We start from the raw sequence: 25,723 nt of genomic DNA, 5'->3' as shown, positions 1-25,723 counted from the left end.
AATGATTTCCAGTTCAATTTAACCCTTATTTATGTCATTCAAGTTTATTGTCTCCCTGAAACAAGTTCCTCAATGTTCAAGCCACTCTCCCTGCAAGTCAACTACTTCTTACTGGCTGCCCAGTCAGAGAGTTTGAAGAGCAGACAAGTGGAACTGCTGTGCCTGAACTGACCATATTAAGGCTACCCGCTGTCAGTGACATCATGCAGAACCAAGAGTAGAAAAAAAAGTCTAAAACCTGAGCTTATGGCTCATAGAGAATACTTGTATATACTCTGACTTCAGGATTTTTACATTTTATTCATGTTTAATATAATCATGCAGCACTGTAACAGAAAAAGCATAATAGGTCAACTTGCAACTATCTATTCATAAAAAGAAAAATATACTAAAGCATGCGCTTCACTTTATTGCCACATATTTGTGAATAATAATACTTGTTGAAATACCAGTAAAGCCAGAAGAAGAGTCCTGCGTTTCATGTAATACTTGTGCAGCTGGGTGCCTCTATTGCTTTTTTTAGACAGTCCTGAAATGTATAAAGAAAGAGTGGTGAAAAAGAAGTCACTGCATATATAATTTTAACACACTGCGTGTTTTACCTGATTTCTTGGATATGGTGGACATCCCTGAGGACAGAGGGTATGTGTTGATCCATCCCTGAGCGACCTGCTGCCTCTGACCCACTGCTACGTCGAGACTGCTTCGGCTGTCTGTCACTGCCACTACAGACAGGCTGTTCACAGACATGTCTTGGGGATCTGTGTAACAATAAATACCATCAGGCCCAGATCTAAACATCAAAACATAAACTTTAAGAAAATAATACTGATGACTGAAATCCTGTGACTGTTTTTTTCTGTTCAAAGCATCAGTATAACATCACAGAGTGATGACAATGGCTGTACAAAATAGTTATTCATTAATAATTACTGAAGATATACCTGGAGGAACCAGCTGGTTGGCAGTCAGATATTTCTTGTCAGACTGCAGGCTGGCATAAAACTTGATCATTATACTGATGTCTTCTCTCAGCCTTTTATCTGTTTGAGTGGGAAATCTGGGAGCAACGCTACACAGAAACAAACATAAAAATAAGTCATTAAACAGCTTTAAAGACACTTTTTCTTTATCGCAAATAAAACTAGTTTAATTACCTGAAGTAATCAAAAGCTGTGGAATAGATTTTTTCTCGCAGTACGTTCCTGATGGTAGCATTTGTCACCACATCAGCATGCAGAAGATTAAGACCAAGAGTCAACAGTCTGAAATAAAGCAACAGTTTAGGATTATGCATTTGGCGATGCTGCTGATAGAATAGAATAGAATTCAACTTCATTGTTATTGCACATGTTACAAGTACAAGCCAACGAAATGCAGTTTGCATCCATCCAGAAAGTGCTTTAGCGATAATATAGATTTAATACAGAATATAGATCTATTATAGGTATGTTACAACGTACACGGTATGAAGGTGTGTTCTGAGTATACTATAACTATAAGTATGTACAGGCTATAGCTGTAGTGAGTGTACAAGCTATGTACAGGCTATGAATAGGTTATACATGTGGTTAAAAATATGAAAACTATACAGATTGTAGATATACAATTGCGAGTATAAATAGACAATTGTAAACAGTTGTATTTGTAAACAAATACTATGATTGCCACAGTATTTCAAAGTAAACACCTGAATCTTGGTCCAATGGCAGCAATATGTTTGTTTATGCTGCTTTTGGATCCTCCTACATTCAAAGACAGAGATCGCTGTAAAATGGCGGTGAAAATCTCCACTTGGTCAGCACTGGAGTACTTGGCTATCTCGAACCTCTGCACCAGAAACTTGAAGAAAGAAAGAAAAAGAAAATGTTTATGTCTCCAACCTTTACCAGTTTGTAGAAACAAATAAGCTTTGTAGGTGATGAGATCCAAAATTCTTGGGCTGATCGACTCTTCCAGATGTAGCATATTAAAATAGATTTAAAAACTGATCAGTATTGACCTACAATATGCTGGACTCACTCAGCACCGTCTTTAATTAGATATCTATCCATTAAAAGTCAGGACAAGTGATGAAAAACATTCAGCAAAGAAACAGTTCAAAAGCAGCTAGATGGCCACATTACTTTTAAAAATGAACATTAAACAGCAAACAACACAATATTATTCTGTATAACTGACCTCTATCCAGAGGAAGTGAGGCACGACATCAGGAGCACAGGGTGTAGGTTGACTCTCCTCTGAGACAGCCAGAGGGCCAGCCTCGACCTTAGCCTCCAAGAATAAACCCATTTTCAGCTCTACTGTCATCTGCCAAGCTCCTGCCATTTCACGCATGAACTAAGAAGAAACATTAAAGATAATCAACTTAAACTAAACATGCATTCATGTAATTATTTAAACGATTTTAAGAGAAGTGACACATACTGGCACTTCCACCCCATTGTGCGCAGCCAGTAGCCATTCCCAGCAGGCAATGGCAGTTTCCATGCCATGTTCTGTAAACATCTTCAGAGGAGACCAACAAAGATGGTGCAAGAGCAGTGGATCGCAGTCTGAAAGCCAGACATAAAAACAAGAAAATTACTAATGAAAAGTGAACTTTATATAATAATTAAATGAATAAATAAATAACAGGCGTGATTTAAGAGAAGCAGAGCTGCTCACTTTTGGTAGTTATAAGGAGGGCAGCCATCTTGAACATGGCCTGGGTGAAGGCCTCGGGGTCTTTTTTATCTAGAGCACTGGTCATCTGATGGATCATCAACTTGTTGAGATCCGACTGGCTGTGAGTCGCCTCTGAGAACTGGATCATACCAGCCACCTAGACAGTACATAAAAAAGACAGGAGATAGCATCAGAGAGCAGAAGAGAATAGGAGTAGCTGTGCTTTTAAATATTCCCAGTATAGTTTACCTCTCCTGTGTACCGGTTTCGCAGATTGAGTGACGCCATGAAGTTGGAGTAGTCTTTTTTCACACATGCTGGTCTCTCTGTCAGCTGGGTGGTCTGAAGGGGGGAAAAAAACACAATGTAACTGCCAAATAACTGCATGGAAACTATGGAAGCATGAGCGACAGCTTTAATGTCACACTTGGATATACTGAGGGTGTCATGCCTGAGGCCTTTTTCTCTGTATTTAGTGATCAGACCAACCTGAGGGAAAGCAGCCTATGGTTGGGCACATGGTGGAGGACAGTACCGGCATAACCAGTAAGCCAAATGGGCAACCAGCCAGCCAGCCAACCAACCCACCAGTCCATTGCAGGTAAGTAACCAGGTAACCAGCAAATCCGTACACAGGCCAAGCAACCAGGTAGGTAGTTCGGTGCAGTTTAATAAAGACAAAATACAACAAATGAAGCAAATGAAAAGACAGATATAGCAGAATGCAGGCCCAAAGAAAATATAAGAAATGCCTAGCAAGCAAAATAATGTCACACAGACTAGTAAGCATGCACACATGAACATAGACATCTACAAATTGTTTAAAAAGCAACTAAATAAAACACACAAGCTATATGTGCACAACAAAAAAAATCAACAAGGACCTTTTTCTGAATACAAACAAAAAGCCGACGTCTTTGGCAAAGCTGCTAAATTGCACATGGCATGTTAAAAAGCACTTTATGTTGGACAGCTGTTAATGAGCATTCAATCAACAAACCTGGGAGGCCATTTAGAATTAAACATTCTTAGTTTGCAGTTTGCTCCAAGTACAGTGTGTTACTAAAATGCTCTTTCTCCTGTCATCTACTGTGCTCTAAGAATTCTGACTACACATATCTTTGCACTGTGTCTTTGCACTAATTTGCATCTAAACTATATATTAAAAAAAATACCGTATTGGTTTAGTGAATGTTATCTTTCTGCAGAATTGCTAAAATGCAGTAGATTCTATCTCACCATCAGTTTGGTTCATTTTGTCTACATTTATCTTGACATTTAGTTGGGGGTTAAATCCAATATTTACAGTATGATAACTGCGGTGATCAGAAGGATTTGTGTGAAGCCGTGGCTGTAAGTGTATCTGTGACTCACGCCTAGTGTAGTACTCTGTCTGTTGTAGCCTGCAAAGTGAAGTATGCTCTCTGTGGCCATTGCAAGGCCAGTGTGCTGTGACAGTCCTGACACCCAGATCTGATGCTTGTTCAGATACTCCTGCAAGAAAAATCGAAATAGCAGATATGACAAGAATCATTTACAGTCACTTATGCCTTGTTTACTCAAAGTAAACACTCCTTTTCAAAATGCAGAGGTAAAAGTTAATTGCTTGCTTAAAATAAATTAATAGTGGCCATCTATTAAATAAAAACTTAAAAGAAACTAACCTGTAGGTGGGACTTTGTGACCGAAGGAGCCCATTTCATTGCTTCTTTCAGGATCTCACCACAGCGAGCAGCAAAGTCTTTTACTATGCTCTAAAAGGAGTTGGGAAATAAAGGCATAGTGCTACTTTATTAAGAACAAGAGTGGCAATAATATTCAATATTTAGTATTTACTGTTATATTCACATAGATCATTGCAATGATGTTGTTTATTATATTGCTCTCTTTTTCTTTGCTTGTTTTCTCTTTTTTCTTTCTCAACAGGTGATCCAGGTGATTGATATGTGTATTTTTTGTCTGTTTGTTTTGTTTGTTTTTGTTTTTTTGCCCTTCATCACCGTTCCTCTTCCCCGCTGTTTTTCTTTCCCTACCTCTCTTTCTTTCTCCCTTTTCTTTCCCCCAGTCTGTCTGTCCCGTGTGTAGCAAGTGAAAATAAAATAAAATAAACAAAAATAAACAAAAGGTGAATCAAATAGACCGATACGGCAAGGCCGGGATGGTTCATTTGGTAAAGTAAATTCATTGGGCATCTTTCTTCTGATGGCAAAAAGAGTGGCGGACATTCACTGAGTAAAATAAATTCTAGCACAAACCAAATGCCACTTGTTTATTTAACTTCTACATTTTTTTAAGAGCCCAAACCTCAGTCCACCATTAAAATACAGTTTACACTTGATATGATAAAAAAGAACTCTCTCCCTACTATTGTTGAAGCCCATACTGTGCTGTCCTCTAGTGGTCAGAAGTGTAATAACAGCCCAAACTCACCTCTCTGGCTTCGTATGTGTCAGGAACAGTGATCCTGTATGGGGTGTCGGGAATGTCATAGTATGGCTGGTCCTTATGAATGTCCTAAAGTAAAGGAGAATACATTTTGTTCACATGAAGTCTATATTTGCATCTATTTAAACACTTCCATGAGATCTAACTTAAAACCTCTTTTATTCGACCACAGCACACCGACTTGCTGACTCTGCATTATGTTATCGGTACAGGGACCGAGAACCAGGCACTCAAACAGAGAACCTGGCACTCTGTCTATCACATCAACCCTCTCCTCATACTCACAGCACTTAGTGACAGAGAGAGTGTCTGCAGAATGTCCAACATGGTCTTTAACACACGACCGCTCCAGAGTAGATGAGGGAATCTGGTTCAGAAAGAAGGATGTAAAAATACTTAGAAAAAATGATAAGCGAGAAAAAAGCAGACAAGGTAACTAAATGATTTCTACTCACGTCTCAGCCAAACCAGAGAGGTATTTGTCTGCTACTCTGCGGATCCTCTTGTGGGTATGATTAAAGTTCACCAACAAGAATTGGGCATGACGCTCTAATTCTTCTTCGTGTTCTTTGGTCTTTGCCTGAAAACATTAGAAACAAAATGATTTTTTAAAATCTGAACTTAATTAAATGTTGCAAGCTCCACATATTTTACTATTTAAATACCCCCTACCTTCTCAGCCATCATCTGAAGGAAAACATCAAATACCTTGTCGCCAACACAAATGATGCACTGCATCATGCCTGCAAAAAAGGAAAACTGAGAAAATGGGTTCCATATATTAAAAAGACAACAGGATGATTAAATTGATTCGGGCACAAAGCTCTCACCAGATTTGTCTTTCTGGATGGCTTTGTCTTCAAAGTATCGAAACATGACCTGGAACCTATCAGGATCATTGGATCGCAGCATCCTGAGAGAGATAACAGGAGGAAATTATATTTTTGCACATTTTGACCTCACTTAAGCAATCAAAGTGAGAAAAGATAAGGAAATTAAGCTCATGCCAATAGAGCTGACCTCATGTATTCTAATCGGTAGACGGAGAGCAGGTATGTGGACATGGCAAAGTCTAGCTTGTTAATGAGGGCAGACCCTTCAGGAGGTGGGTCAAGGAGATTGCTGATGGTTGCCCGCAGTTCACTCAACTCCGCCTGGAGGAAAAAAAGATTTGAACACCTAAAGATTCATTCTGGTATTCCTTTAATTAAAAAAAAATAATCAAAACTATTTTGAACACTGTACCGGGGTGACTGTGTCGTTTTTCAGAGCCGAGTTGTACTGTAGCTCAGACCGCAGAGGTTCTCCACTGGGGAAGGTGAGAAGAGGAGACTTGGTAGCAATCTCACACACACCTTCATACCACTCCTCTGGCCAAAGCCCTAAAAAGACAAAATATATTTCAAGAAATACAGAAACATGTTGGTTTGCTGCTGTGAGCCTTTTTCATTCCACATATCAACACAGCTGTGGCAGATGTACCGGGACAAAAAAAAAAATAAGCTGAATCCATTTTGAACAGAATTTGGAACGTTTCTTTTATTTTTAGAATTTTACTTAATTTAACATCTATTACTGATCAGTTTCACTGATTTATCCTCAAAGTTTGTGCAACAACTTTGTTTTCAGAATCAGAATACTTTATTAATCTCTAAGGAAATTATACACAATCATGTTTAATAATTTTACTGTAAGCCAGCAATTTCATTCTAATTTATAACTGTTAATGTATTTCTTTTAATAACTTCTGACTACAATGTACTACTGACTATGCATCTATTACCTTTCCCTTCTAGATCTTGTTAAATTCTACTCAGTTCTTCACTCCACATACCCCTGGCTACTGCAGAAGCACCTCCTAGTACTTCTGGTTAGACACTGACACAGACCTATGAATCTTATGTTTATGGTGAATCTTAAAATTAAATTAAGTTTGTGACAATTGATCTATCTTTATATTTTTGGTATAAAATCTTCATGATTATTATATTTCTTGTAATTGTGCTTGTTTAAGTCTAAACCAACAACTACATGATCTATGTTTTATAAATGAAAGCTACAGATGCCTTGAGATTCCAAAACATCAGTGCTGAACAAGGCAAGGAGCCTCATCATGGGAGGAGCTTAACATATGAGCTTAGCATATGAAAATTACTTAATTCTTTGCTTACCTGATCCTTCCACAGCAAAACCCATGACCACTGAGTACAACCAGAAGTCCCTAAACAGCTTCTGGAGGCGGGGCTTGGCCTCTTTGATTGGTGGAAGCCTCCTGGTCAACTATGAGTCAAAAAAGCCAGACAAGACAGATAACAATGATTGATTTAGAGCAATTATCGCTTAAATCAATAATTTTATGCAAAAAGTGAATATAAAAAAAATCCCCCAAAATACTGGTACTTCCTTTGAGTACAAAAGGTTATTACACACTGGATATTATGCATACTAAAAAAGTGTAAGGCTTACAAATAAATTAACAGCTGCAAACAATGTGTTACTGAACTACAGGAGATTTAACTGTTAGTAAAATATATTCTTAACAAGTGAGCAGAATGGTGAAGAGTTAAAGGTTTGAGTCAGTCACAGGACGTTTTGGTCTGTTTGATCTGGTTTATTTGTTCAAGAGAAGCCCACATCAAAGTTCAGTGGTGTATTCAATTCTTTGCTCTTAGTCCTACAAACAGAAGCAACAGAAGACTTTACACCACGACTCGGTAAAGGTAAGACATTACCGTTATTATAGACAAACTGCTGTTATCATTAAAAAACTAGGTTAAATTTTTCAACAGCAAGCAAATTATTTCACATCTACAGATTTTTCAGCATCTAATTGAATCAAATCTATTTAAAGTGGTCGTGCTAAATATGCATTTCCTCTGCCTCAGCCATTAGGATGTGGGTCATCACTCTCATCTCAGCAGTCTGTCTGCTGGCTAGTCCATCTCGGGCTGGAATCAAAGATCTCAGCTCTCACTTCAGTGACCCCAAACCCGACCCCAGAGGCTTCGAAGCAGATGGCACAGTGGACATAGAGTCCCTACCCTTGGAGTACCACAAGGAAAACACTGTCACTAATGACCTATTTGATGGCTTTGAGGATGAAGATTATATTGATTTCGATAAGATCCTAGCAGCAGGCAGTGATGACTACATGTAAGTATTAGTGATTTATTTTTTTTTACTAGGGTGGATTGTTTAAATATGTTTTTGTAAAAATACTTAAAGTGTATTTTAACTGAAGTTAGTTTACAACATAAACACTTGTACACTTGTGATATTTTTCTTGGTAGTGTTGATGATGTAACTGTGTATACACATCACCTATGGGACACATGAACAAACCACAATAAACAGTTACTTATTATTCTACTTTTAAATGTTTAGATGATGACTCTAAGCATGTCTTTCAGTGAAGGGGATGAGGTCGATGAGATCGCCACACCAGCCCCCGACATTGACATCTTTGCCGAACCCTCTGACCCAAAGATTCGGCGTGCCAGACTTCTGCGACTGTTCCACGGTCGTTCTCGCCTTCAGCGCCTCAACATGGTGAATGGCCGCTTTGGCTTTAACCTCTATCGAAGTCTTCGAAACAACGTCAACCAAACTGACAACATCCTGCTAGCACCCGCTGGGATCTCCATTGCCATGGGGATGATGTCTTTAGGAGCGAGATCTGAAACCCATGATCAGATCTACAAAGTTCTGGGATTCGCTGAGTTTGTCAACGCCAGTCATCACTATGACAACACAACGGTGCACAAGCTATTCAGGAAGCTGACACACAGGCTCTTCAGGAGGAACTTTGGCTACACATTGCGCTCTGTAAATGACGTCTACGTCAAGAACAGCATCTCTGTGAAAGATACTTTCCGTGCAGAGACAAAGAATTACTATTTTGCAGAGCCTCAGTCAGTGGACTTCAGAGACCCTGCATTTCTGGCTAAGGCAAACCAACGCATACAAAAGCTGACCAAAGGGCTGATTCGGGAACCACTGAAGAGTGTGGACCCAAATATGGTGCTGATGCTACTCAACTACCTGTACTTCAAAGGTGAGAAAAAAAATATGACATGCTTTCAAAAGACCCCTATGATTTCAACATGGCTATTTGACTTGATTTGTTTGACTAAACAGGAACTTGGGAGCAAAAATTCCCTAAAGAAATGACTCACTATCGCAACTTCAGAGTTAATGAAAAAACAAATGTACGTGTGCCAATGATGACAAACAAGGGGAACTATCTAGCTGCTGCCGATCACGATTTAGACTGTGATATCCTACAGGTGGGTGGCCAATCTTTAACAAAAATGTTCTCCCAAACAGGGACGCGTAAACAGCACCACAAAAAGATCAAATTTCCTTTTTTCAGCTCCCATACACAGGAAACATCAGCATGCTCATCGCCTTGCCAAGGAAGCTCACTGGCATGAGGTCTTTGGAGCAGGAAATCTCTCCCACGGTTGTCAATAAGTGGCTCAAAAACATGACAAACAGGTCAGCAGCTGAGACATTCAATAATGTTTTTCAGTAGAGGATCTTTTAAAGCTATTGGTTTATGTGGAAAAGTGGGAAAAAAAGTTCAGATATTGTTGCGATTTAAAACGATTCAACTATGACAAACTTCTATGTCCCCTTCAGGACACGTGAGATTGTGCTACCTCGGTTTAAACTGGAGCAAAACTATGACTTGATTGAAAACATGAAGAAGATGGGCCTCACTGGCATGTTTGAGGAGACTGCCGATTTCTCTGGCATGACCTCTGAAAGAGTTTCCATGAACTGGGTGAGCAACACTAAATCGCTGACAAATAACCTTGATCTGTGATCCATTCAGTCACTTGGACATCTTATTAACAGCACGCAATACTTCCTTTCAAAGTAATGTACAGATTCTGATTTCTCTCTGTAGCTGAAGCACCAAGGAATCATCACTGTGAACGAAGAGGGAACAGAAGCTGCTGCTCTGACTCAGGTGGGCTTCATGCCGCTCTCCTCTCAGATTCGCTTCGTCATCGATCACCCCTTCCTCTTCCTGATCTACGAGCACCGCACGAACTGCCTTGTGTTCATGGGCCGGGTGGCCAATCCCTCCCAGAGCTAAACAAAAAGTTGTGTTGCACAGCTAAACTATTCATGACAAGCCTGCTTAGAATGACCGACTAGATTTGGTTGATTCTAGAAGTTGACATCAAGTAAAGAATTTTTCATGCGAGTATAGCCTCTAGCTGAACATTTAAAGTTCTCCCTTATATAATTCAAAGCACAGAGTGTCTCTGAATAACTCAATAAATTCTTATCAGTCTGTTAACGTTTTATCTTCTGCAATGACACTAATGTAGAAGAGTGCTCAGAAAAAAGAATTATGAAAATGTTCTTACTCTAAGGCTGAAGTGAAACAGTCAATTCTGTGAATAAAGCTTAATCTTGTAAAATTACTTTTTTTTTAACAAAAGGGGGGGTGCTCTAAAAAAGAAAATTTCAACTTTACTATTTAAATATTTAATATGTTAAGACCTAAAACTATTACTATTAATGGAAAGTACTAACTAGCACACAAGTGGAGGTCTATATATACACACTAAAAAAATACAAACTGAATAGATTGTATTATAATATTACAGTAGGCGCATAATGTTTGGGGGGGCTTAAAGCAGTAGCATTCAGCATTGAACTATAACACCGATGTCCGTACTGCAACTGACTTGGTAAATATTTGTTCATACAGTTAAAACCTAACTGACTAACACTTTGTATTCCCTTGCAAGAACTCAAACATTGATGTAGCTACCTCAGCTAACCTACGTACGGGTATTTTAACACTTACAAAAAGAGCCGTTAAAGGGAAACCCCCTATAACGGCTACTCACCACAGCAATGACTGGAATGAGGACTCCAAGATTTCCAGCACTACTTGATGCCTAGGGTGATAGAGAGAGCTATTAGCATGCCATCAATGTGGCTGTTACCAATTTCCTGTGGTGTTTGGATGTTTATGTCAGGAACCACGTACCTTTAGTGCGGGGCCCTTGTCAGAGGCCCTCTCGCTGGCTCTCTTTCCTTCAAGGCCCAGTTGAACAAACAGTTCTAAAAGGTTCACCAACAGTTCGTCCACAAGCTGCTCCCCCTGCAGGTTGGCTGCAATGTTGGCAAGTGCATTTATCACTGCCAGAGAGCAGTGCCTTGATGGGGAAACAACAGCACAGATGGAGGAAAAAGTTAAACACAGCTGCAGTACATATAGCCATAAATGTAACCAAGATAAACAAGCCTGTAATAACTAATCAGGCAGAAGTATAACATAGAAGTCTAGAACTGTAAGAACAAAGAAGAAGAATTTTTAAACACTGTTGCAGCCGCTGGTCACTCGTTGAAAAATGTGAGAGCAGATGCTGACCTGTAGCCATGATCTCTGTAGTCTTTGGTGGCTGAGTAGACCACTGAACTTGCTTTCACACTGATCTGCTGGAACAGATTCCACACCTCCTGGTAGATGTATTGCTACAAACAAAGAGACAAATAAAGACATGGTTAAAAGCTGGAATGTAAGAACCAGTTTTTAATAGTGGGAGAATGACAAGATAACACGGTGCTGCTTACAAAAGTTACAATTTCCTCAACAATAAACATTAGTGGTAATAAAATGCAAAAGATCTATATGAGTTGGGCATTTTTGGTGAGATCTATTTTCAGTACTTTTTTTTTAAATGTTGTTTGTCAGAATGAGGGCGGGCTTTTTCCAGAGCACCTGGTTACACTCCAGTGGAGTGTCATTAGTAATCTTGGAATCCTTTCTTAAAGCTTAAGTGCACTGAAGAAATAAACACCAGCTGACAAGTTTACAATAATTACGATGTGTCAGCATCTTCAGCAAAAGGAGCTCGAATTAACGCCTCTGTATTCCTCTACCACCAAATCAAGCTGCAGTTTACATCAGGATAACCTCAATCGCCACTTCATTAGGTATACTTGTTCAACTTCCTGATAACATAAATATCTAGTCAGCCAATCACATGCCAGGAATTCAGTTAACTTAAGCATGTAGACACTGTCAAGATGGCCTGTTGACTGAGCATCAGAAAGGTGATTTAAGTGATTCGAACATGAAAAGGTTGTTAGCGCCAGACAGACTGATCTTGTTTCAGAAACTTCTGATCTACTGGGATTTTCCCCACACAGCCACCTCTAGGGTTTATCGAGAATGGTTGGGGGGGGGGAGAATATATCCAGTGAGCAGCATTGCTCTGGGTGAAAATGTTTTATTCATGCCTGTGGTCAAAGGGGAATGGCCGGACTATTTTGAGCTGACAGGAAGGCAACAGTAATTCAAATAACCACTCTTCACCAACCAACGTATGCTGGAGACATTAAACCAGCACATTAAACCTTGAAGTAGGTGAGCTAAAACAGTAGAAGACCGCACAAGGTGCCATTTCTGTCAGTCACAAAGAGGACACTGAGGCTATAATTGGCACAGGCTAACTAAAGTTGGATACCAGAAGACTAGAAAAATGTTTCCTGATCTAAGGAGTCTCAGTTTCTGTTGTGATATTTGGATGATGTGATCAGAATATGGCACAAACAAAATGAAAGCTTCAGATCCTTCAGTCAGACTGGTGGTGGTGATGGCTTGTATCATAGATGTGCAGCCAACTAATCTTTTAATGGGTCAAAATCTCTGAGTAATGTTTTAAGCACCTTCTTGTATCTTTGCCACAAATAATTAAAGGCAGTTTTGAAGGTAAAAGGGGGACTAACCTGGTACTAGCATGGTGAACCTAATGAACGGGCTGATGAGTTTATATGTACTACACATTTTGTAGGCATTTAAGAGCGTGGGACCAAATATTATGTAAACAGCTCAGTAGCCCATCAAATAATAAGTATGGTCACAATCTCCTTTTCTGTCTGTGGTGTTGAATAAAGCCAAGTAAAGTGTCAAAAGTTGAATATTATAAAGCTGCAAAACAATCTTTGATCTTTTATGTAGAAATATTTACAGCTTAATCATTTTATCCTGACAGACATTGATTTGATATTTTGTGATAATTAGTATATGAATTCCTGAGTTGTCAGTCTTATGTTTAGTCCAAGTGTAAGGTTTGTGCCAATCTTAAAGGAATTCCCTCAAAGCGTTCCTGAGGTATAAATATGAAGGACAGGATGACATCAGGATAGACATACCAACCAAAAACATGTCCAACACCACCGCTGTCGTGGGTTGGCGTAGCAGCACAAAAAGGGTTACTTTTGTTAGTATTTATACTTTTGGTATATTTAAGCAATAGCAATTACCAGAAGCTAGCAGTATTGTTAGGGAACATAGATTTTGTTAGGGCAAGCAGTTCACCTATGGTTTAATTTGTTAGATAATTATTTACTCCTTTCCCTATATGCCCTGTCCACCATGAAGACATCTAAAAATTGGGAGCAAGTTTCTCTGCAATGTCTACATACATTTCCTGTAATGACCATACAGCCAAGCTGGTCTATGATGAGCACATCCAGCTGTGAAGGAGGCTGGCAGAACTTTTGCTGAAGGATCTGAAGAATGTGCTCCATGACTTTCGGAGTGTCTCTCAGAGCTACTGCAATGTGGCCAAGTGCTCGAATGGTGTGATCTGGAATTAGATGGGCATCCCTGGAAGAAATTAGATTATTTATTTTTAAAGCAGTTCATCAGGGTATCTGTGTCAAGGACTTGGATATCACTTGGGTGATTCTAAAGCCTAAAGTATTTTGTTTTTACTAGAAATGTTGCTCACTTGTCATTCTCCTGTGAAATATATAGACGGTTTGAAAGACTAGCCAAGAAAGCCTCGACTATGACATTGTCCATTGTCAAACCAGCTTTCAGACATCTGAGAGAGAAAAGGACAAAAATGTAAAAACAGAAAGTTAAAAAAAAAACAGTTGAATTATTTTTTAAATCTCAGAGGAGCAGTGCTAGGTGTGTTTGTATCCAACCTGCAGATGTTGTCAATGGAAATATCTCTGAGCTGTTCGTACATGGAAGGCTGGTCTTTCCTGTTTGACAGTAAGTTGAAGGTGGACTGAGAGTGCTCATTGGTCACATTTATCCTAATTTCTCCTGTGCCTGAAAGAAGTGTATCAGCAGCACAAACACATAAATATTAGCGCAAACAGAATACAAGTTATAACACTATGTAAAACCAAGCCAAGTGTAAAATCTAAAGAGCGCATTTTGTAATTTATAAATTAAATGACTTGTCTATAAAAACACAGCACTCTGTGGTCAGGCAAAAATCTATACCCTGAATTACATTTACAACTGTTCTGAGTCTGTAGCCACTCATCAATGAACATGTCTAGGCACGACAGGTGCTGTTAATTATGCTTCATGGTGTTTTTAGAGCAAAATTCTTATGAGGATAGGAGTTTTGAGTCTTAGCTCAGACGTGGATTTGAAGAAACCATTTTACACAGTAAGCACCTGTGTTGTACTGGCTGTGGTACTTGTAGAGTTTTATAAGAACAGGAGAAGGAACCACCAGGAAATCCTTGAGAGAGGTTGTGGCAGAGTGAGCAACTACTGGAAACCTTTCACACAGGCGACCCAGGCCCTGAAATGAAGTAGAAGACAGTCATAAAACCATTAAACCAATGCCCAGCACAGAAACAAAATGTCCAGAACCTTCTGTAACACTGTACTTTTCTACATTTGTATTAATATTATTATACCTGTAGGCAACAGATGAGCAGAGGCATATGAGCAATGATGACTTTACTGGAGGTTTTTGACTGCAGTTTCTCTGACAGTTTGGTACACAAATTCTCAGCTCCTGAAGAAAAAAAATATAACAGCATCAGCACCAGCAAACACATCCAGATCCCTCTGATTATGATGTCTGAATACACACTGTTCACTTTCTGCTGCAATCCATTACCTTGCTCATCTTTAACGGCCCACACCATAAGGTCCACGCATGCAGCGTTGGCTTGGCAACGAAGCTTGAGGGGGCTTTGTTCCCCTGGCAGCCCTCCAGTGTCATGAAGAACCCTCTGCAGCTCCGACTGACTGCTGCTAAACTGTTCCAGTACAAAATCGTGCACTTCCCGCACAAACGTTGGCTGCAGAGCTTTAAAAACATAAAGAGAGAATGAGTATTTGTAAAATAGTGTTCAGCACAAAATTGGCTGGCAAACAGAACAATAGCAACGGCAGGGCTGCCTGCTGTCAATGCATAATAAATACGCTCTCTTTGTTGTTTTACCTTTCATGTAATATAGTGTGTCCCGCAGCATTTTGAACACACACACATAGAGAGGGTCACTGAAGGTTTTGTAATAGAGGTTGATTCCAGGATTACACTTAACAACAAACAGAGGAGACATTGACAGAACAGATTACTTAACTGATAAGATCCTGTGTCTAACTTTGAATTTACCATTTACAATTCTGCACCGACAACGGTCATATGCTTACCTCTATGACTTCTGTCATTGTGGCATCCAGAGTTTTCAAAAAGGACTCGGACACAAACTTCTTCACCTGCAAGCCAACATTGCACACAACTACTGTAAAGGCTCAAGATACATATACTGGATAAGAAGCAAAAGTAAAAGATTTAAAGGGTTGTAAGCGGTGTACGGGTAGTAGGCTACTGCACCATGGCAAGGAGCTGTCGGAGCAGATCCACAGGCACCTCCACCTCATTTTCTCCTTCCCCCAGGAAGAGTGGAGATACCGAGAAACTGGAGCTGACTGTAGAGAAATAGTAGTCAGGGTCGACTGTGTTGCTGTCTGGAAAATAGGCACCTGAAATCAGTGGGAGCAGAAGAATTATTAACAAAAACAAGTAGGATGAAATATGACTGTTTCCATTAGATCTCAGTGGGTACTATTTCAATAATATAGAATTAGTTCACTTTGGAAAATAAGGGTTTTTTTGTTGCACATTATTCTACTGAATCTACATTCCATAGCAACAATTAAACCTTTCTGTGTAACAGATTATGGCTTGTAATACTGCAGATTATAAGTGTAGAATTACTGAAATAAAACACTTTTTGAGTCTGTCCCAGACAGTTTACAAAAAACACATTCCCTGAGTTTGGAATGCAACATAGTTAACAGGAAATCTGTGGAAATACAGCAAATGTTACAAAACTCTTAATCTGACCACAAACAACGAATGAATTGGCATTTCCAAAATTATAGAGTAATACAGGATTGGAAATACTACTTCAGGCATAAAGCAATTAAAGGCCAATCTGGCATAACGTAGCAGCTATAAAACTCGGCATGAACCCAAACAAAAAAAGGCTAACTACAGTTACAATGTTTTTATAGTCTGGCTTATTACAAAGTTACAATATGGGGGATATTGCAGTTCACCCTAACAAACCTAAAAAAAAGTGCCCAGTTGTTACATAATGTTGACAGCTGATAATAATAAGCTGAGCTGAATTGCCAGACTAAACTAAAAACTAAGACACAAATATTTTTAAAGTAACTTCTGTTTCTTCAGTTTTACCTTCCAAGTAATGTGGACTAGGAGTTGTAGGAGAGCAGGGTGAGTGGCCTCCTGGATCTGTACTGATCTGTTTGAAAGCACATTACACAACTTTAATGGGTAACGAAACATACCACCATTATCACTGAATAATATGAATTAACAAAGCAAATAAAACTATGATTGCTCTGGATTGTCCCCTAATTATCCTGAACAAGCAAAACACGTCTGGAATCCGGCAACATGTACCGACCTGTGCAGATGAATCTAGGTTGGTCCCGGTGCGTCTGCGCAGAGTATCACTCTGGCACACTGTAAGAAGTGAGGACGGCAGAATAGAACGAAAGTCATTGAAGGATCTGCGCCGTACACCCTCTGTTTCCTCTGTAACGCATCGTGCCTGCGGAGAATCTTTGGGGAACAACTTGGATAACAGAGCTTCATCTGTGTGGCTGTAGCGGCCAAATGCCCGAGTCATGCCAAGCAGGCTGGGAACAATATACTTGCACAGGAAGACTGCAGACAAAAAAGAGCAGCGTTAAGGTTCTTTTTTTGTTTTAAAAGCTAAAGTCAGAATGTTTGTTGCATTTCTATCTATACCTTTGTCATGATTATCCGGTGTTTGGCACATATCCTGTAACGCCTGCATGACCTCCATTATAGTGTTCAAGATCTATAGTGAAAACAGTGCAAAAACAGTGAGTTAGCACTTAAATGCAATGCACCCCAACCCTGTGAATAATATAACGATTTATCACCACTTTTTAAACAGACCTCTTGTCTTGAGTCTGGATCCTTCTGAGCCACATCTGACAGAAGAGTCACTAGACAGAAGCTGAAGTTGTCTGCTACGGGGAGAAATTCTGAGGAGCAGAAAGTTACACAGACACAGTTGAATTGAATGCCTCATAAGGTTGAACAAAAGAAAAGAAATAATGATAAGCAGATTTGCCAAAAATGTAAACATCAAAATTAGAGCAACAGAGCGTTATGCTGAACAGAAACAGCAGTTCACAATATGCAATTCAAGTATAAATTAACCCATCTGTCTAGTGTAATATATCTCAACACAGTACAATTAATTAATAAGAATTGCTAGAAATTCTACTGCCACAAGTAAAAGGAGTCTATTGTAAAACTAAAAGCTTCACTATAAGAGGATTCTTCTTACCCTTTCCTTTCTTTCCTGAGCTTTCCTCGATCCATTGGACCCGTGGCAGCCCTCTCAGTAGGCTCAGCAAGTAAGAAACAAGTATGTCTTTGTGCTGCAGGAGTAAAACAAATCATTACACACCACAAACAAGTGCACTCTGCAGCATAAAATCAGCACTTTTGCATGCCTGACAAGCACTGACGGATCAAAACAACGAGGTTATCTCACACAAGAAAATCTGGGTCAAAGAAAGTGTATCACAGCTTTAAAAATAAAAGTAAGGCATCCAGCACTATGCTGTCAAACAGAAGGGAAGCTTTCCCAACTGTGTCTAAGTGTGATGAGGTTAGAGGCTTACACGGCTAACTGCATGTCTAATCGCCAGATTAATCAGATTATGAGAATAAGCTTATCACAGGGATACATGTAGTCAGAGGAGAGCACAGGAGCAAACGTGGACTAATAGTTCTAATACAATATTACCATTGCTATACCTGTGAAACAGAGTTTGATAAGCAGTTAGGAAAATAGAAAATTAGTATTGTGTCAATATGCAATGCCAATACTTCACTATCTAATGAACTAAACTATGAAATCTTAAATCCACTGTATTACCAGAACAGCTTGAAGCGAAATGAAAACTGCTCAGCTTTTTACTGACATCCACCCACCTGTAAGCCAGATTCCACCAAAAACACAGCCAATGCAATAACAGCATCTCTGCGACGCACATCCAGAGTGAACACACCACGGACTTCCACTGGACACATACATTGCAGCTTCTGAACCTAAAAGGCCAAAAATAAATATTAAAGTAACAGTCCAGGCTGCTAATATTCACACATCAAGCTGATTTATCTCACTTGACAGCCCAGTGTGTTTGTGTCACACAGCATATGAAAACATAACACTACAGGATTAGACAATATGTCAAGTGTTAAAACCTGTTTGTATACTGAAAAACAAGCATGTGTTACCATCCATAAGTCAAAATTTTGGGGTTATTTTCTCAAGTATTAGCCTTAATGACTTGAAATTTCAAGTTATTTTCTAATACGTATAACTTACTAAGGAAAAGTTTTGAGATACCAAAAATTTAAAATTTTAGATAATTACCAAAGATTTGGACTTACAGATGGCAAAATACTTTTTTTCAGTGGCGGAAGCAAACTTCCAGATGTTTCAGAGTGAGTGTGTGGTTCAATGAGAGTAATATTTGTTAGTCTTACACTGTTCAATTAAGTTCTACTACACTAATAGAGAGAAATCCCCAACAATCAGACAACCCTCCTATGAGCAAGCAAAAGTAGCAAGGAAAAACTCCCTTTCAACAAAAATAAACCTCAAGAAGAACCAGACTCTGGGAAGGGCAGCCATCTGCCAAGACAGCTTGGGGTGGGGGGTGGGGAGTGGGAAACAGGACAAAAGACACTGTGAAGGAGAGCCAGATATTAATAATAACTAAGGGTTAAAAGTAAAGGGAGATATAAACACAGGGAAAGTGAAAAGAAGAAGAAGAAGAAGAAACAGTGCATCACGAGAAGCCTCCATCACCTTACCCTATTGCAACTAAGGGATGGCTCAGGGTCACCTGATCATCTACCGGAAGACATCTGGAATCTGTACACTTCTATGCACACTGTATAACCCAGCAAGCAAGCAAGATACAAGCATTTATGATATCTGATAAAGTGCCAGGCAGTTTCCTCCCTACAGCTCAAACACACAGTGGAACTGGGCATTACATAACATAACCCATGATAAAGTTACAACTCTTGGTGACAGCTTTTTGATAATGGCTTCATTTGTTCCCTTCTAACCCTTTACTTTCATTTACAAAATTTACCCATTGTTTTTTTGTTTTTCAAAATTAAAAACCTTTCCTATATTGGTAAGACCCAACTATCAATCTGCAACAGGTTTCCAACTATATAACACATGTAGGCGGATTTTGGTAGCAGTAAAGACAAACAGAGCAGCCTGTGAATGAACTCCTGTCTCAAAGATTTCTCTGTAAACCTGTTTGACTGCAGTGCCGATCAAGCTTGACCGCTCTGTCCGTCCGATGCAGTAACAGGCACCACACAGCGACGCCACTTTCCTCTGCACTGCCCACTTTTCTGATTCAGTGTTTTGGAGACCACTGCTCGCGTTTTAGAGATTTCTAACCACGGAGACTCGCACACAAGCATACGAGCATAACTGTTAAATGTTAGCTTGGTTGTCATGTCGTTGATCAAAATAAGCCACCGCCTGTGCGGAAGCGCAGCTACACCCTGAACAACCCTGCCACTGCTTCTAATTACTAACATGGTTAATTATTGCGTGTTTTGGAGCTCACGCTTGTTTTCTCACCTTTTCGACCGGTGCGGGGCGGTGAGCGGCTAAAGAGCGGGCCAGCGACAGGACTGTGTTAAAATAAAACCCCCTCGTACCACCTCCCATTACGGACATGTTTACCCCTACATTAAACCAGCGCAATTCATCGCTGAGAGGAAACAAGCGAGCGGGGCTGCCTGGGAGAGCCGCAGTACGGCAACTCAGCAGGGACATTTCTAACAGGGGCTCTTCGTTACCGCAGCAACTCACTCACAAAGGGCTTGAAATAGATCAAATTAAGCAAATGTATGGATTGTAGTTTTATTATTTACATTACAACCTGCGTGGGTTTTTATCAGTGAGTAACCCCAATATCGCCCTGGTGTGCGTTTCCTTTACGCAAGATCAGCTGTCGCGAAAGTGTGTGTGCAACGTCATCAAACGTGATAGGAAGAGTTCAGTCAGCTGATAGAGCAACGACATCGTCTGCCGCGGCTCCTGTGGTCAAAGGTTTGTCTGTTAAGTTAATCGTTACTGTGTCTTTTTTTATTATTTTACACTTTTAGACAGCATTTGTTCAATAAGAGAAAGCTGCCTGTGGTGACTCTTGCGGATGTGTTCGTTTAGTTGACTGGCAGTTAAGCTAACGGTTGACTAGCAGACCAACACCCCGGCGATACATCAAACATTTCTTGACTTGCAATACTGTTTTATTTTTCTCCTCTTAATATAACACAGCAGGTATTGTTGCAGATGATTAATGTGAAATACGTTGACAAACCTAACTCTTGCTCGAATTACTTGTTGGACAACGTTGAAGTTAGCCGAAGCTAACACGCTGGAGCTTTCGTAATCGCACGAGTTCAGACAAGTTTCGAAATGAACAATTAACCTTCTTTTATCAACAAAAACGTACTGTTTTAATAAAACTAATTATTATCTAAATAGCAGATGTATTATGTTACGCATCGTTTAATTATTCAGCTATCCGATCCCAAAATATAATAAATAACGTTTCTTCCCGACGAGGTGCGATCTATCTATCGATCTATCCATTTTCCTCCGCCTATTCAGTTCATGGAATTCAACATGTTGTGCCAAAGAGTCTCCTATGTGTTAGCTCTGCATTTCTCCCTATGACTCCTGAGATGGGTTCCAGTCCACCGTATGACCCTGAATTGGATAACCAGAAGAAAATAGATGGAATGGCTAGATGTGTGTGCAGCTGATCTGCAGATGCCTGTCCTTAACTGAGCCTGGTTCTGCCGGAGGTCTCTTCCAGTAAAAATTGAGGGCAGGGGAGGGGAGGGGATCTCCTTTGGGTTATCTCTCTACTATTATAGGCTTTACCTTGCAATCCAAAGCACCTTGAGACAACTGTTGCTTTTGCGAATTTAGTTGAAGTCAAGATAAATAACACTCAGACTGTTTGAAGGATTTAATCAGTGAATAAGTGAACTTAAAAGATTATCAAGTTTTGGGAGACAATGTTTAAGAGGTGTAGTTGAGATGGTTTTGATATATGTGCAGAGGAGGGATATTAGATTCATTGGACAAAGCATGTTAAAGATGAAGCTGCCAGGCAAGAGGAAAAACAAGAAGACCATAGAGAAGATTCATAGATACAGCGAAGGAGGACATGCAGAGGGTTGGTGTGGCAGAAGAGGATGCCAGGGAGAGGGTCAGATTGTGGCAGATAATCTGTTTAGGGAACCCCTAAAGGGAGCAGCTGAAAAAAGCCAAAGATCATCAAGACTGGAACCAAATATATTATCTTTTATTAACCTGTTTATAGTTTGATTGTGTTCCAAGAAGTTGTTCCAGTTTTAAGCAATGTAAAATCCATTATTTACAGGTAACAAAAACTCCTTGTTGTGAAGAAAAGCTCATTCTTAAACTGCATGTAACTTGATGCTTATAGTCCTTTAGCTAAAATTACCAAAACATTTGTTTCTGCTCCACAGATGGCCTACCCTAAATCCCACAACCCGTTTGCAGATGATGATGATGAGGAGGATTTCAAGCCTAAAAGTAGGGGGTTTGATGACGAGCCAAGTGACAGTGGGTTGAGTGAAGCAGAGAGGAGGCAGAGATGCCTCCAGCAGGAAGTGATGCGTACAGCGCAGTCTGCTGTGGATAGCAGTTACCGCTCACTTGGCCTCATCTATGAATCGGAGAAGATGGGTGTGGAAACTGCAGAGGTATCTTAAATGAATAAGGTTCACACTACTATACAAAGAATTGACACTGTCTGTGAAAAGGTCATAGTCAACAAAGAGTTATTTTTAAAGGCCCCGTCTTCCCATACCTCATCCTGAATTAGTCTCTTCTTGTCTGCAGGAGCTGATGCGACAGGGTGAGGCTATAAAGAGGGCAGACAAGATGCTGGATAACATGGATCAAGACCTGAAGACCAGTCAAAGGCACATTAACAGTATTAAGAGTGTGTGGGGCGGCCTTGTCAATTATTTTAAGGGAACGCCAGAGACAAAGCCACCACCTGAGCAGCCAAAGGCCTACAAGGCCAGTGAAGGGTAAGTTTGTTTTTATTCTCTGTGTCAGTGAGGTGTGGTAGCATCATCCAGTTTCATTTCTCTATGTTTGAACTCCTAAACAAATCAAGGAGTTCTGTGATTTAGAGGACTTTCAATATATTAAAGATTGATATGCTGTTATGTGTAGGGACAAGTTATCATATTTTACAACAAAGCATGAAAACAGTTACTCTGAATTTGTGTTAAAGTAATGTTCACTTCTTTTAGAAGTTCAGGTAATTCATTTTTATTTTTTACTTTCATGCGTACAACTTGTTATTGACCGTCTCTCCCAAAATGTTTGAACAATTCTTATCTGACTTTCTCAGATTACAGACTGCCTTGTCCAGCAGCAGAGAAAATGAAGATAAGTACCAAGCTAGCCACCCCAACCTAAGAAAACTGGATACAGGAGGTAAGTGCTGGAACAAGAACCTCAGCATTACGGTATCTTCCCACCACTTACTGGCTCTCACTATTTCTTACTTCATTGTTTTAGGATTTGGAGCTACTGCATCAATAGATGATGGCTCATCTCAACAGAATGGATACCCTAAGAACAGATACCTGAAGGAGGCTCACCACACTCTTGACAAAAATTTGGGTAGGGAAATTCTGCACTTATTTAGTTACATACCACGTTTTTTATATAAAGTTTGTCTGCTGTAATTGAACTGATGTCTTTTGTGAATGTCTTAGATGAGATGTGTGTAGGCTTGGGTAGACTGAAGAATCTTGGGCTTGGTCTGCAGTCTGAAATTGATGCTCAGGACGACTCCATTGATGCTCTGCTAAATAAAGTGGACAAAATGGATACAAAGATCCACAACACAAACCAACAGATGAAAAAACTGTAATAAACACTTGGATTCAACTCAAGGAAACCAAAACTGACCGCAGATCATCCTCTCACCTGGGCCTTCATTTTTTTTCTCCACCTCCTTCTTTTAAAGGAAAGACTATTCACTGCTTGTTTTGGATGTCACTGTCTGTCTCTTTCTGCACTGGAGTTGTTTATTTTCTCTGTTAAGTTTCTCTCAAACTCTATCTGAATGTATGTAGTTGAACTTTCATTGATTCCATTCTGTTTTTATTGATCACCTTAGGTGTTTAATTGGCTGTTGGTTTGCTCATCATTCGTGCTGAACAAACAAATTCTGTTACAAATGAGGAAATTAATTTTAATGATTAAATATTCACTTAAAGGAGAGTAACTGGATCATTTTTTTGTGTGACATTCATATGTCAGTGTAACTGTGATTCCTAGGCCTGCCACGCCACAATTATATAAAAAAAAAAAAAAAAAATACAAGCAAGCAGCTAGCCTAGCTCAAGTCACATTTGCCTTATGTGTAATTTGTATGTACAGTAGACTAGCTTTTGAAGCTGTGCCAAGTCCATGTCACCACTGGCACCGCTCACCATGTGAAGCTTCCCTCTGACATTTCTGAAATTTGTTTTTGAAGTTTATTCTTGTTTTTGAAGGATTTGATTAGCCTTATATAAATCCTGTGTATTTATGGTTATTCATTGAATGCTGCATTATTGGACAAATAATGTGAACAAGCTCATGTTAATATAAAAACTGTCACAGAAGGAATATAGCCCTTATACTACTTATTGTTGTATCTTCCATTTCTGACTAAAAGAACCACTTTTTTTAAAGTAAAACACAACGCTATTCTACTAAGATGATTAAAAATATGGTTTTATGGTTATAATGTCTTATTTTTTCCATGTTTATCATTTGTTGTAATCAAGTCTGCATAGCCAATAAAGCGTATAGAACAAGTCTGAGATGTCCTGTACATTGTTTGTTACAAGTGAAGCAGGAAGCCCAAAGCACCACAGAGGGGCGCCACATTCCCAGGAATTAATTTCTCTAGATTTTTGGGTAGTATGTGTCTTACTTTTGCATGGGCTGATAGCAAGAGAGAGATTTGGTTTGTTTTTTTGTTTTTCAGATCAAAGAAAGGATTTTGTTAGGAATTTACATACAATTCACAAATATAGTTATTTGTTTCCGTTTTCCTAATTTTGTCATTTGAGGATGTGTGAGAGTTTGTTGTATGGCTGTGTACCACTTGTGTCGTGCTCAGCCGTCTATTCATTATCATTCCTCTGTGTTAGACCAGCTGCTCCTACAGAGGCACCAAGCATTTATTAGGATAACTACTAATTACAGTACATGCATCCTGAAACCACATGCAGGCTATATACAAAGAAACAGAGGTACCAGCTACCCAAGGGCCCCAAGCTGACACTCTGCGCACATGTAGTGCACACATACAAACCAGTAAACAAAGCAAATGGAAGTGCTGGGTAAATGTGGCATCATTAGCACAAGACATGGGGAAGAAATCAAGAAACAAGGCAAGGAAAACACTATGAAACTTTGCAATTAAATGGAATAAATATTTTTGCATGTGCAGGATGAAATGTTGAAACAAAGTTTTATTATCATCAGGGCAATGTCAAATGTGAAGTTAAGATGGTCGTGCAGTAGCAGAAGAAGGGGCCTCAGGCCAAGTCCAGCGATGCCACCAGTAAACGGAAGTCACCTTTGGGTTCTTTCCCTTTACGCCCTACGCTGGGGCCAGGAGGGCTTTGAACAGCTGTCTTGTCAAAAGTAAACAGTGGCCATGCTGTGACAAAAGCCACCAGTGCTGGAATGCCCCCCTTTTCAGTGGCTGTAATCCCAGAACACACTGCTGTCGGAGCCCATCAGGCACCGGGCCAGAGATGGGCCTTCCTGCCCTTTGCAAAGCAGGTTAGCAGCAGTGGCAGAGCAGCACAGGGGATGCACTGGTCAGGCAGACAGCACTGTTGTAGTACGAGAAAATAAAGAGTTGTGCTGACGAAGGGGAGTTTAGTAGTGAGCTAGGATGAGGAATCAGGGAGGAGAGCAGAGAAAGGGGGAGGAAGGCTGGAGAGATTGATGGAGGAGGTGAAGTTCAAGTACTTCTGACATGAAGTAGCCATGCACTAGTTTTTTTAAGGAATCGATGTGTTGGAGTCTGGTTGTTTCACATCATTGAGAGCCAAACCAGCCTGAGCTTTTGTACATAAAGATTTACCTGTACATATGATGGCACTCATAATATTGGTCATGTTATGAGCATTCACCC

The 25,723-nt window shown here is 39.8% G+C and overlaps 3 protein-coding genes across 4 annotated transcripts in view; 2 read left to right on the top strand and 1 right to left on the bottom strand.

The window, feature by feature from the left end:
- The window catches only part of pi4kab (phosphatidylinositol 4-kinase, catalytic, alpha b), a 29,346-nt gene extending 9,029 nt beyond the window's left edge, over positions 1-20,317 (bottom strand). Inside the window, exons 1-39 of one of the 2 annotated variants that reach the window (XM_026186214.2) lie at positions 20,098-20,317; positions 18,414-18,530; positions 17,761-17,854; positions 17,364-17,452; positions 17,190-17,262; positions 16,843-17,105; positions 16,611-16,677; positions 15,744-15,892; positions 15,560-15,625; positions 15,348-15,444; positions 15,021-15,212; positions 14,815-14,915; positions 14,567-14,696; positions 14,080-14,209; positions 13,878-13,973; positions 13,570-13,753; positions 11,510-11,613; positions 11,126-11,294; positions 10,983-11,033; positions 7,284-7,392; positions 6,358-6,494; positions 6,133-6,266; positions 5,943-6,025; positions 5,785-5,855; positions 5,568-5,692; positions 5,398-5,479; positions 5,098-5,181; positions 4,332-4,421; positions 4,042-4,161; positions 3,157-3,171; positions 2,917-3,009; positions 2,668-2,824; positions 2,428-2,555; positions 2,182-2,340; positions 1,691-1,842; positions 1,158-1,265; positions 945-1,072; positions 603-761; positions 450-529 (exon numbers count right to left, since the gene is read on the bottom strand). In XM_026186214.2, the coding sequence (XP_026041999.1) occupies positions 450-529; positions 603-761; positions 945-1,072; positions 1,158-1,265; positions 1,691-1,842; positions 2,182-2,340; positions 2,428-2,555; positions 2,668-2,824; positions 2,917-3,009; positions 3,157-3,171; positions 4,042-4,161; positions 4,332-4,421; positions 5,098-5,181; positions 5,398-5,479; positions 5,568-5,692; positions 5,785-5,855; positions 5,943-6,025; positions 6,133-6,266; positions 6,358-6,494; positions 7,284-7,392; positions 10,983-11,033; positions 11,126-11,294; positions 11,510-11,613; positions 13,570-13,753; positions 13,878-13,973; positions 14,080-14,209; positions 14,567-14,696; positions 14,815-14,915; positions 15,021-15,212; positions 15,348-15,444; positions 15,560-15,625; positions 15,744-15,892; positions 16,611-16,677; positions 16,843-17,105; positions 17,190-17,262; positions 17,364-17,452; positions 17,761-17,854; positions 18,414-18,530; positions 20,098-20,295 (4,584 nt within the window). In that variant the 5' untranslated portion in view covers positions 20,296-20,317. The remainder of the gene's footprint in view (positions 1-449; positions 530-602; positions 762-944; positions 1,073-1,157; positions 1,266-1,690; positions 1,843-2,181; positions 2,341-2,427; positions 2,556-2,667; positions 2,825-2,916; positions 3,010-3,156; positions 3,172-4,041; positions 4,162-4,331; positions 4,422-5,097; positions 5,182-5,397; positions 5,480-5,567; positions 5,693-5,784; positions 5,856-5,942; positions 6,026-6,132; positions 6,267-6,357; positions 6,495-7,283; positions 7,393-10,982; positions 11,034-11,125; positions 11,295-11,509; positions 11,614-13,569; positions 13,754-13,877; positions 13,974-14,079; positions 14,210-14,566; positions 14,697-14,814; positions 14,916-15,020; positions 15,213-15,347; positions 15,445-15,559; positions 15,626-15,743; positions 15,893-16,610; positions 16,678-16,842; positions 17,106-17,189; positions 17,263-17,363; positions 17,453-17,760; positions 17,855-18,413; positions 18,531-20,097) is intronic. The other variant, XM_026186215.2, reaches the window with a different exon arrangement.
- On the top strand, positions 7,691-10,547 carry serpind1 (serpin peptidase inhibitor, clade D (heparin cofactor), member 1). Its single transcript, XM_026186216.2, has 7 exons — positions 7,691-7,832; positions 7,998-8,265; positions 8,523-9,166; positions 9,250-9,398; positions 9,485-9,609; positions 9,754-9,898; positions 10,025-10,547. The coding sequence occupies exons 2-7, from the start codon at positions 8,006-8,008 to the stop codon at positions 10,214-10,216; spliced, it is 1,515 nt and encodes a 504-aa protein (XP_026042001.1). The 5' UTR covers positions 7,691-7,832; positions 7,998-8,005; the 3' UTR covers positions 10,217-10,547.
- Positions 20,318-20,430: 113 nt separating the features above from the next.
- Positions 20,431-24,387, top strand: snap29 (synaptosome associated protein 29). The gene is made up of 6 exons (XM_026186217.2): positions 20,431-20,571; positions 22,026-22,262; positions 22,402-22,595; positions 22,925-23,010; positions 23,095-23,199; positions 23,295-24,387. The coding sequence occupies exons 2-6, from the start codon at positions 22,026-22,028 to the stop codon at positions 23,450-23,452; spliced, it is 780 nt and encodes a 259-aa protein (XP_026042002.1). The 5' UTR covers positions 20,431-20,571; the 3' UTR covers positions 23,453-24,387.
- The last annotated feature ends 1,336 nt before the right edge of the window (positions 24,388-25,723 follow it).

Source organism: Astatotilapia calliptera, chromosome 12, assembly GCF_964374335.1.
Source record: "Astatotilapia calliptera chromosome 12, fAstCal68.1, whole genome shotgun sequence".
NCBI classification, from domain to species: Eukaryota; Metazoa; Chordata; class Actinopteri; order Cichliformes; family Cichlidae; genus Astatotilapia; species Astatotilapia calliptera.
This window is presented reverse-complemented; position numbering and strand designations above follow the sequence as displayed.